General features: G+C 33.2%; 1 protein-coding gene across 2 annotated transcripts in view; it reads right to left on the reverse strand.

The window, feature by feature from the left end:
• The window catches only part of LOC129219744 (apoptosis-stimulating of p53 protein 2-like), a 96,364-nt gene that overhangs the window by 7,289 nt on the left and 76,256 nt on the right, over positions 1 to 12,819 (reverse strand). The window contains exons 5-7 of one of the 2 annotated variants that reach the window (XM_054854034.1): positions 10,873 to 11,192; positions 6,526 to 6,567; positions 5,219 to 5,763 (exon numbers count right to left, since the gene is read on the reverse strand). In XM_054854034.1, coding sequence (XP_054710009.1) covers positions 5,219 to 5,763; positions 6,526 to 6,567; positions 10,873 to 11,192 — 907 coding nt within the window. The remainder of the gene's footprint in view (positions 1 to 5,218; positions 5,764 to 6,525; positions 6,568 to 10,872; positions 11,193 to 12,819) is intronic. The other variant, XM_054854035.1, reaches the window with a different exon arrangement.

Here is a 12,819-nt window from a genome sequence, read left to right on the forward strand (position 1 = left end):
TTTTTTCTCCTCACTCTGTTTAGATTTTCCCATTTTTTTCTCCTCACTCTGTTTAGATTTCTTTATTTTCTTTGGCTCTTTCTGTTTAGATTTTTCCATATTCTTCTTTCTTTGCTTAGACTTTTCTATTTTCTTCCGTTCCTTTTCAACCTTCATAATTACATCATTTTGTAGATCATTTTTGTATGGTGATTCCGTGATAACCGCAGTTTTTCCACGTTTGCGAGGCTTTTTCACATTCTTGAATGAATTGCAGCTTGGTACTGGTGAAATATCTTCTGGAGAATATACAATCTTCGACAATACCTCAATTGTACGAGGGGTTGAGGGTGTACAAATAAGTGAGCCTTGGCTACCCGCATGTTTAGGATTTTGAACACAAACAGCATCAGCACCGTTGCCCGTCGGTTCTGTAGTTTCATTAGTTACAGATTCGGGACGATGGGCCACCATAAGCTGAAGTTCTCGGTTTTTAGTTTCAGTCGGTGCGAAATCGTGTTCGCCAAATACAGTTGGATTGAGTGGCCAGATATCAGTCTTCCAGAAACCATTTACTGCAGTTGTCATAGTTGCTGCTCTTACAAAGGCGTTTCCATAAAGTTTTGCTATCTGAAACTGTGTAACCACACGACTAGGGTTTGTTCGAAGTCAATTAGCCATCTCTTGATCGTAAAATACACTTAGTGGTTTCATGAAACTCACATCAAATGGTTGTAAACGGTATGTACAGTGTGGTGGAAAGCATAAGATAACACCTTTCTCTATCGCATAACCAATCACAATCATATTTTTTGTGTGTGTACAGTGACCATCAAGAAAAAGTAAAACTGGTGCATCTTTACTTGCTCGACTCCATGTGACGAATTTCTTAAACAAAGAGAAAAATATTCCTGACTACATCCAACCACTTGCATGGTATTCAGCCCAAGCCCCCGGTGAACAATCGTTCATGAGCTGATTATTTGCATGGACGCGAGAAAATACAAAAAGGGGAGGCATGTATTCTCCAGCAGCACTAAAACAAACTTCGATGGTGACAGTGCGGCCTCTCTCAGCGGACGTCAGGCAACCAACTTGCTTCCTACTTTTTAAAGCGAGAATTTTTGATCTATTCTTTGGTACTATTGACACCCCAGTCTCGTCGCAATTATAGATTCTTGCTGGTGTCAATTTATTCTCATCTACAATACGGGTCAATAGATCAAAAAACTTTCCAACATTAACTTCTTTGAAAGCAGCTGCTTGAGCCGCACTCGTAGCTTCTGGTTTTCTAAGTGCAATTTGAGGATGGCCAGATTTGAATGCGAGTATCCAATCTTTACCAGCTATTTGTTTTTCTTTGTTAAAGCTGTGATTTTTTCCCCAATTTTTCACCCCATTGATACGCCAAGAGCCTAAGGTCATACGATGTAATGCCAAATAACCGGAAGATTTCGATAATTGTGAATTTGGCGATCTTTATTTATTAGCTTCAATTGTTGATTCCAGCGTCTGCGTGAGAGGTATTTTTCTTTGCAAATCTAAACAAAGAAACCGGAAACACCATAGACTAATAATAAGACTAGACCAAGCTTTCTCAGACTTGCTGATGAAAAAATTGGTTCATGGATACATCATGTGACTGGTGGAAGGTTTGATGAAAACTTTGGCAGCATGGTTGCTAGATGGCAACATTATAGTTTGGCACTCGGCATGTATTTTAAGACGTAATCTGTTTTCATTATAATTTTTTCCAGGCAGTGGCGGCGCTAGGCGTCGGCGACTGCCGACGGCCTCGCGCAGATAGGACCTCGCAAAATTCTCAGAAGTTATAAGAAATGTTTATGTTTTCAATTGAAGCTCTTATTGAATACAACAGACACAAAAGTAATAAAAATAGTGCGTGAAGGGGAGACTGCACTGAGCCAGCCTTAGAAAATGCGGGGCCCGATTGGAGAATTCTGTCGGGGCCTTATACAAAATGATTGTACAAATTTGAGCAGTGCCTGATCGTCGATTTTCTCAACGCACGCAAAGATTTGAAACTGTTGCAATTATCCGACATCCTTCATGTTTCAAATTCATTTATTTTATTTTTTTGAAAGAAATTAATGAGTGAAATTTCTTTTGTATAAAAAGTATTCAATAGTTACAGCTTATTGATCAGCTAGCTCTATTACCCCACCCCCGTCCTATTTCTTTTCTTTTTTCCCAGTTCGTCTAAGAATAAGAAAATATTTAAAATTCTTCTCCTCTGAACTCCCCCCCCCACATACACACACACACACATACCCATCGAAAGCATTATGGAGCATCTGAAATTTCGCATCCAGATCTTCAATTTCGCGATATTTCTAGCTGAAAGTCCCCAAAAACTCAACAACATCGAAAATCGCTTAAAATTGCGTTTTTGGAGCTTTAATTTCAAAAATTACTGAGCCTAATGTTACAAAATATGGCCTTATAATCGCATTTTTAAGGCTTGAATTTCAGAAAATATTCGGGCAAGGGTCCCCATTCCGTCTTTTTTTTTTTTTTTTTTTAATCATAAGCAATTAGGTTTTTTGAACTACACTAACAAAAAGTTCAAGTGGAATGGCTCCTGAATATAAAATATTGCTTAAGTTTTTAGGACCATAATTTTCAAAATTTTTCCAGGGAAGAGCTCCCAGAACCTCATTTCCGTAAAATCTTGAAAGTTTGTCTGAAATTCTGTTTTTGAAGCTTCAATTTTGAGAACTTGCAGGGGGGAGAAGGAATTGATTTCGACCAATTAAAAAAAAAAAAAAGAATCGATCGGGGATAGTTTCTGACACTAGAGTCAATAAATATGGCCTATAAATGTGTTTTAAGGCTTCAATTTCTAGAAATTTCCGCTGAGACCCATGTATTTCTTTTCCCCAAACATCGGCAAAGAAAGCCTAAAATGGCATTTTTAAACTACAAATTTCAAAAATTTCCGGACCCCCCTTTCTATTCGGTCATTTTTTCACTTTCGATGTACTGCCCCCTCCCCCTACCGCCAAAACACACCTCTTTTTGATTGCGCTACTAGTTACAAAATGTTTTTGTTACAGCAATTAAGAAAAGAATTGGTAATTCTAAGTGCCAATAATTAGTATAAAAATAAATTCTATGAATTCAATTTTTTGTCTGAGAGTATTTTATGTTTAATAGGGCCTCGCAAAACTGCATCGCAGACGTCTACTTTTGCTCTCGCGCCGCCACTGTTTCCAGGTGCAGGGATTGAACTGTTTTTCTTTTAGTTATGCATCATTTTGACATTAGTAATTAGTTTTGATCACAGTTTTCAGTAACTTTTATTTCATTTGGAACTGCTACGTCAGCGTTGGTGTGAACGTAATGGCGTAAACGTCTTGCGTTTACGCAAAAATGTATTAATCGATATCTTAAATTGAATATGTAGGTAAAAATCTTACCGTTTGCCGATTCTTTTTGGGCGCTTGTATCTTTAATTGCTTAGAGAGTTATTAAAATTGACTAAAAAAATGCACAGTACTATCTAAACGAAAAACTCACTATATTAACAAAATATTTACAATTTAGAATAACAAATTTACAAATCGGACTCCATAAAAGATCATTCTTCCGTGTTCCATCAATTCTATTTATTTTATTTCTCGTGGACGTTGATCGTCTGCTACGATCAATGCCCGCTGTTGCTAGGATATCCACCAGTCACATGGTTTGGTTTATGAGCAGCAAAAGGGTTGCGATAGCTCAGTCTACTCTTATTATTAGTCTATGGGAAACATCTATTCACATAGGGTTACTATAAATCAGCAAGGCTACCAAAATAAAATTTACGCCAAAAATGAGATGACCGCGCCAGATTCCCAATTATCGAAATATCCCCCAATAGCCCTTCTTCCATTTTCAAAATATAGTCCACAAGTAGGTCTCCTTCTTCCAAAGAAAAAATAGTTTGGATTGGGCCCAAAGGCTTAACTAGATCTACACTTGCGGTTTCTTTATTTGAATAAATTTTTCCAGCTGTTGAAACCGTGAGAACGCTCCCGTCCAACAACTGTATTTTAGTTTCTTTCAGTTTTCTACGAAGTGTAGCCCGTGGTACATTATAAGCTCGGGATGCTTTCTGAAATCCCATTTCGCCATTCATTATGGATTCAATGGCATGTTTCATTGATTCTCGTGACCAACTGCCTCTATTTGTCTTTCTTTGATAAGTTGAAAAGAAATTTGAAAAGAATTAAAAACAAATTTCAATACATGCGGGATAGGATGAGATATTATTCCATCTTGCCCCTCTTACAATATCTCGTCTTGCCCCACTGCGCCATTTGTCGTGTTCACTGTCTACTCAAGTTCAGGATATAAATAAAATAACATTAAATCACTGTAAATTTATCCTTTTGCATTGTGGATTACGATTATATGATAGCAAAAAAGATTTAAAAAATGGTACTCACCAAAATACACTTGAAAAGATGATCCAACAAAATAAGAGTACGGCGAAACACACGAAAATTGAAAAAAATATTTTATACAATGCAAATGCCGCGCACAAAATGGTTGATTCAACCAACGTGGTTTCTTCTTCCATTGCAACTACTTGACTACTTTTCCGCTAGATGTCTGCACCCAAATAGTGAGAAGCTTCAGTATTTCATCTTGCCCCGCTATCTCGTCTTGCCCCACCTTCCCCTAAGTATAGTGAATCTAAATTCAAGAAAGATTGCGAACACAAAACAACCTTGTTTATCCAGATTAACTGAGATCAAACGGAATCTGGATAAACAAAAATCCAAGTAATGTTTGTGATATACAAAACAAATTCTTAAATAAGCCAACCTATCTTTCATTACAGCAAAACAAAGCTTTTAAACAAAATTACATAGGCTCATCTAGCGCTAGCACTATATCATTAATAGTTAGGTTGCAGCGGCGCCAGACCATTGCTAAAAGTTTGCCGTGACGTCTGTAAAAATTACTATAATTTATAGTTTGATTTATGCAGGAATCTTACATTTAAACAAAATAATAAGCAAACTTTTAGCATACTTATAGCTGTTGTTATCTTAATTTAAAATTGTGATTTAAGCCAATATATTTTTTAAACTACAAATTTGGACCAGATGAATGAGGTCCAGGTGAACAAGGTACTACTATATTTTAAAACCATTTGAATCGCAAAAATTTGTGTTTTCTACCACGCATAACCACCCCTGAAAAAGGTTAAAAGAAGTTGCAAATTTACCAGATTTTTCCAGTGAGGAATCTTGCTCAGACGACTCAAAATTACTTTTCAATTCTTTGACAGAAGGAATTTTATTTTCTTCAGACTCTATTACTGCTTCAGTTTCATCTAACTTCTCCACACTTCCACTTTGCGATGGCAGGGAGGAATTATTTTCAGCAGATTCATCGGTACTTTTAATATCAGGTTTCCCACTGTCCAAATTTCTGCTTTCTGTTGATGAATTAAAAGGCTGTACGTTTAGTGATGTTTTCAAGTTAGATGTAAGAAGCTGAGAATCTGAAAGCTTCCTTTGCATACTTGAGATACTAACAGGTTGAACTTTCAGCTTGGGGGGTTCTAAACCGGGAGTTTTCCTGATGGTCAGAGGTTTTGGTTTGATAGGAAGGCAGAAGGCCGATTTACGTTTCGGAGCATCGACTGCATCAGAATATTCGTTTGGTCTACATTCAGACACCGGGCTGGATTCTGATTTAGGAAAATATGTGGCTATTTTACTTTTAGGAAGAGCTTTATCCTGAGAATTATCACGTGGATTAGTATACCTGAAATTTAAAAAACAAGATGTTGAAATCAAAAGCAATGCAAACCATCATAAAGTGATCATTAACAAAATTAATATTGAGAAGCTGATTTTTTAAAAACTATTTATTTATTTATTAGTTACAGCCACACAATGTTAATTACACAGGCAATGTATTTATTGTTACTGAATTGAAGATTTAAATATGCTAGCTATGCATATTTAAGACAGTTTACAAAAATATTATTTGAAAGGGGGGGAAAAGCATAGCTATGAAATCTCACACTGAATAAGCTTATTTAATTTTTTAAATCATGGGGATTTTATATTAAATACTAAAGATTTCTAAAAATACTAACCTAATGCATGTAATTCATGGAGGGTGATACACTGACCCTCCAGATTGTTTTTATATTTTTTATATAGTTTTACTAAAAAGTTTTAATTTATAGTTGGAAATAACAAATTTCCTAAATTACTTAGAACTGGTAGCATTCAGTTTGCTGAAACTAAACATGTCATTAGTTTCATTATGCGACTCTTTATCAGGAATTTATAGCTTAACATTTTTAAAACAACACATGCTATTAAGAAGATTTTATATTTGAATACTTAAAAAAAATATTAGTTTACACAACAGATTAAGAATTTTTTGACCCGAGATCCTTATGTTAAGAAAAAAAAAAGCTTTCAAATTCTTTAATCAGTATGCAAGCATATGCATTCTAACTATTTCATGCAAATGAGCACACAGTAAAACAGTTGCATGAACAATTGGTTTTACCTAGGAACACATTGGTAATACAGCAATCGTTCCCTGTAGTTGCTGAGAATAGAAAAACTTGATTTATTGAAGAGTAAGTTTTTAAAAAGAAAAATAATGAACAATACTTAAGAACTACTAGGAAAAAAAACTGAATGACATATTGATTTCCAAAAAATTTTTATAAACACAATATTTTAAAGAAATACATACACATGAATAATCAATTAAAATTCAACATTAATCAAAAATAACAAAAATCTCCATACACAGTTGAAAATTTTATAAAAGTAAGGTCTAAGGGTTTTGATTCAATTTCAAATTGAGTTTAAAATTTTGCTTTTATTTCAGAAAAACCCCTCCTTGCTCATATTCAGATTTGTGTATTTCAAATTTAATGAACCTAGTTTTTGTGCATGATACCAGTAACTAACGCATCACATTCAAGTGGATCAAAGATTGTCATAATTTAGAAGAAATTTCATTATTTAAATTCCTAATTAAGTTCTATTACAAAATCTTCAACAACCGATGAGAAAAACTAATTTTAGTAATAAATGCGATTAAAATCCTCAATTTTATGAATAAAAAAACAAAGATATTCAGGCTAATTGACCAGAACAAGACAATGTGATCCATTAAATTACATGTGAGGGGGTGCCAATCAAAACCTGTTTCAACAAAAATTAAATTATTAACTGATTCAAACATTTTATTTTATGGTTTCTACAACACTGAATTATCAGTTTAAGCCAAGGGAAATCATACCCCATCTAAATTATGTTTTAAAATTAAGGGTCTAAATCAAACAAGAACGTCCGCCCATAGAATTGTTTCAATCAGAAAACATGTCCAATCAACCAATAGCCCTCATTCTGGTCACATGATCTGGAGCTAATCAACGCTGTCGAATTTTGTGCTTACTTGCTGTTGAGGTTATAGTGGACGTCTGGGAATAATTTTAAGTTCCTAATTCGTCCAAAAACTAAAAACTCCATTACGATTTTAATTAAAGTGAAACATGTGCATTAGATCTAATCATACAAGGACATGTTGAATTTGAAAATTTAATTACAGGTTTATTGGATCCTATTATATTTGAAAGCTTTCTCTTAAGGATATTAATGAGGCAAAATCAATTTATATAAATACATTTTCCCCCATAAAGGACTGAGTTGAAACAAGTTTTTCAAGACTTCCCGAAAATCGCTCAGGATGGACGTTAGGGTGGGCCGAAATAAGCCGAAAATTTTTTTTTTCGAAATCAATTTTTGGATAGCGCGCAAAAGTTGCGTAGTGAGCTAGTTAGCACTCACAAAAAATTTCTTGGATATTAAAAAATATCTAGCCGGCGCTATTTGACATTGAAAAACCGTAAAAAAAGAGAAAAATGAATTTTTGTCGAAATTTTTTTAAAAAAACTAAATTCCAAATATTTTGCTAGAATGCATCGAAAATGTGAGCCAGTTCGAGCCCATAAAATGTTTCATTGATTTTAAGGAGCATTTAACCGCTCCTTTCCGACATCAAAAATTGGAGAAAAATGAAAAAATATTGAATTTCTTTAAAGACCAATGTGAAAATTATTTTTCAAAATTAAATCATAGATTAATTAATTAAATAGCACTTTTAATCATAGTAATTATTATCACGCAATAGTATCATACATTTTCTAGAATTACATATATAGATAATAAAAGTTTAAAAAAGAAATCTTCAAATTTGATTTATACTACCTCAAGCATAATGAATATTATTTTTTGGAATAATATTGTCCCTTGTTATCAAATGATGGAAGTTCTTTCCTAGCATGAAAATTTGCACGAATGTATCCATCTCGTGCAGTTTCACCACGAACTTTTATTGCAGCTTCGGTTATTAGTTTCACACAACGTTTCACAGCTTGCGTGTGACAGGGAAATTTCTCGAAAGTAAACTCAGTAGAATGTTCTTTGCACATTTCTTTCCATTGTTGGTCTTTTAGATGCATTGTAAGAGGTGGCTCTGTTACAACACAGTTTGCCCAATCAACTAAATCAACATAATCAACGGCTTCAAAATTGAGTTTAGGACACTCAAAAAATCGTACACCATCCGAGCTCTTCGTCTTCTTATTTCTAGAGTTCAGAATGCGCCTAACAGCTAATTCCCGAATGTATTTTCTTGAGTCAAACAACATTGTCAACAGTAGCTGTTCAGGATGAGTGAAATATGCATTACTTGAGAGAACTTTGAAAATTATCTCCTTAACGTTGTCTGGAAACTGCCTTCCAAGAGAAATCATTTTCCAAAAATGTTGGGTGCCGTACTGGCAGTTCGGTTTTATTTTTATTTCAAACCACATTGGAGCATAAACTAACATTACATACTTTACAAGTATTGTAAGATTTTCTGATGGAGTTGGAGTGCCTATATACAAGCGTAACAAATGGTTTGCAGTTGTCAGCCATCGCGCTCGACTGACTGAGTTTGCCTGGGCTACTGTCAGCCACGCTTGAAGAACAACTGACCATCTTTTACGGCAAGACAGATTCTATACAAATATTGTTGTTAATACTTAAATTTTTTATATCTTCCATGTCCAAAACCAGAAGATTGCAGTCAATTTTATCAAATTTGACCACCGGATTTTTTTACAATCTCTAAGAAGTTGTTCGATAGCTCCAGAATATGAATGTGGCCACTTTGTGCAACCGTCCAATTCCAGTATAAGATGCCTCAGTGGCAACTGATTGTGGACATTGGACGCAAGAGAGGACCCCTTTAATTGCTTAACTCCCAGCTGTGGAGGTGTAGAATTACAGCATTTCTTAAAGAAGAATACTTGCGTTCAATTCATTAATCAGTTTAAAGGACTTCAGAGGATTCACATTTTTTTAATACTCAAGGGCTCGATTTGTCAAATATATATAAAATAGTTATAAAATAATCTTAGGAATAATAGAAGTAGTTGAGCGCCGTTTATTATCCCGAAGAAACTACTGGAACCAAAGATTAAAAAATTAGCATCTTATGTAACTATTTTTTATTTGAGTGTGTGCATTTTTTAAAATTGGCGTACAAATGTCGCATGAAATTGATTGAATTTTCACTGTTTTTTCTAGGTTACGTATTGCGTAACATTTCAGTACTTATTTATTTCGAAACTACTTTTAATTTTTTTTTTTTTTTCATTTTTCCAATGTTTCAGTCTCAAAGGAGCGTAGCTAAATATTCTACGAAATGTATAAAAATCTTTGAGGATTTCAACTAATGCACTGACAGATACTTCTAATATTTGTTGAAACTAGCTTCAAACTTTTATTTTTGCCTCCCCCCCCCTCTTTTTTTTTGAAAAAAAGTGCAATTTTGTCCTTTTTTTCAGTTTTTCAAGGTCAAATAGCGCCGGCTAAATATTAAACAAATTTAGCGAAATTTTTTATGGGTAATAACGGGTCCATATAGCAACTTTTCCGCACTATCCAAAAACAGATTTCCAAAAAAAGTTTTTTCGGCCCACCCTAATGGACGTGTGCGGTTTTGGTTGGTACTCCTCATGTTAGCCAAATGAATGCTTCACTTTGCCAAATTAAGTCCATAAAATAAAAATTAGAGAAAGGTGATGAAGATTGTACAGTGAAATCTGGGTATAACAATACTGTGTATAACAATAAACCCGTCTATAACGACATTTTCCTTGTTCCCACCAAAATTTTAGCATAAATAATCAGTCTATAATGATAATCTGTCCTATAACAATATTTTTTTAGGTCCCAACAATACTGTTGTAGACAGGTTTTACTGTATTACTCATAGGAATAAATGGGTCCTTGTGTTAACATTTTCTGACCAAAACTTTAGCAAAATCTCACATACTGTACCTCAACAAAGCACCACTAAAGCTAAAATATGGAAATCCATTTGGCATGAGAGACATTCATACATCACACTAAGATGTAGCGATTAAAGGATGAAAAGTTGTTACTTTTAAATTAATAGGTTTTTGTTTTACATCTTTCTCTGTATTTTATTTACTAGATTATTATATTAAAAGTAGAATATTACAGGCAACAAATAATAGTCAGGAAAACAATGTTAAAAGCAAACTTGCAAAAGATTCTAGATACACATAAAAAAAAAAAAAAAAAAAAAAAAAAAAAAAAAAAAAACTGCATTTTTGTCCTGATTTTACCCCGAACAGCTCATACTGTTCTGTTTTAAAAAACAAAGTTCCTTGAAACCCAGAAACAAGGTCTAATTTTTGTTTTTTTGCACATTTGAGCCTTGAACATTGCATTTCTTACAATTACTTTGCAGTACAAAAAAGGTATTTGTTTATTTCTCAACAAATAAAATATTTACAAGATAACTTAAGTGAAGAATACATACCTAACAGCACTCTTTTCATTTTCAGGTGCTTTTTTCTGAAGAACAGACAATGCTTCATTAACAAGATCTTTTCCTTCAGCATTTTTATCTCTTGAAGTAGTATTTGGACGGTTCATAACCATTGGTTTCACTGGAAGAGCTGGTTTTGGAGGCACAACTGGTTTCACAATTCTCACCGGTACTGTCTTACTTTTTTCATATGAAGTAATTACTGCTGAAGCTGGGGGTTTATCCACATTGTTATTCATTGAATCATTGGGATTAACTTCACTGCTATGTTCTGTTTTTGCGAGGACAGAGTTATCATTAGATGAATTTTCCTAAAAAAATTTAAAAGATACAAAATATTTTGGTTTCAAAATAGACTTGAAAGAACCAACACAAGGGTTATCAACAGTTCTATAGTTATAGGGCAGGGCAAATTTAAGGTAAATTGATATCAAACCACCTTTTACAAAAAAAAAAAAAAAAATCTGCTTTTTGAATCAAACCTGACCAAGTAATCTAAAAGTTTAGATTACTTTATTCTGTTAGGACTTTTTTTTTGTCCAATAAAAATTCGTCACCTACCCTATAAAAAGGGGCAGTTTCCAAATTTTTTCCTCGACTGGAGCATTGGCTATCAAACTATAAAAATTGGATCAAAAATTTACACTTTAAAGCAAAGTAACTGACAAAATTCTTGAATTACTATTTTTTTTTGAAAGTGAAGCTAATTTTGAAACACATAGAATAGTATTTTGTAGTGTAAAACCAGAATAATGGTCCCGCTCTTATAAGCCATGTATCAGAAAATATATTCATGTTGCAAAAAAAAAAAAAAAAAAAAAAACCCCAAAGCATTGCATGTTGCATACGAATCGCCATATCTTCAGTGAAGAAACTTACATTCACAGATGTAATTAAGATTGAAAGTGGAATTAAGTGTGTTTATAATATAACATTAATGTATAGCAGTACAGGAAAAATAGTTCAATAGGAAATGCATCTTTAAACCAACAGTTTCAAAAAAAAAAAAAAAAAGTTTATAGTGGAAATTTTTATTGATTTTAATAGATTTTTATTACATAATTTTTATCTTTAAAAAAATCCTTATTAGCAGCATATTATTCCAAGAACTGAATATAATAACACACAAAATCCATAAACATATGAGCCGCTCAGAAGCCAATGCGGTTAAGTCCATTTTTTGATATTTTCTGATTTTTGGAAATGTTGATGAAATAAATAATAATGTTCTTAGTTATTAAAGGATTTACTCATTGGTTACTTTTTTCTAGGTTAGACAGCCCTTTTTTTAATAGCTTCTGAATATATTGTATAATAATTTCAGAAGCCATTGTGAATAAATCCACCTTTTATCAATATTTTTTTACATAAACCATGAAATAAAAGTTAAATTATTCTTCTTCTTTCGGTATTTGTTGGCAACACTGAAAAACAAGAAATTCATAGTAACTTTAACTGTCACCTTCTAATTAGAATTGTTTGAGTTTTATGCGTCAGAACACAAAAATATTACGTTGAAGTGTTTGCGAAAATTATTGTGTTATCAAAAACATTAAATAAATTTTCTTTAATAACTGTAAAAACTCTGACTTTTTAAAATAATGAAATAGATTTATTGTAAGGGTATAAAACCTAAAAAAATTTCAATGGAAATAGAACACAGTGAAAGTGAAAGTGATGCGATATTTCATTCTAATTCAAGGAGAGTTAACCGTATATAAATATCCGTCGAAATAAAGGAAAAGTTGGTAGAAAACACAGCAGGAATCTTGGGAAATGGTCGAGAAATGTTGAGAAACAAAAAAGGATACAAGGTAAACAATATCAAAATAGAAATAAAAGAATAATTCCTGCAAAGAAATTTGATAATAAGCCTTTTAACTGTTTACGACTTCGTAATCGCAAGATAACCTTTTATCAAAGAAAGCAGGCGATGAA

This window comes from Uloborus diversus, chromosome 4 (assembly GCF_026930045.1).
Source record: "Uloborus diversus isolate 005 chromosome 4, Udiv.v.3.1, whole genome shotgun sequence".
Lineage (NCBI taxonomy): Eukaryota > Metazoa > Arthropoda > Arachnida > Araneae > Uloboridae > Uloborus > Uloborus diversus.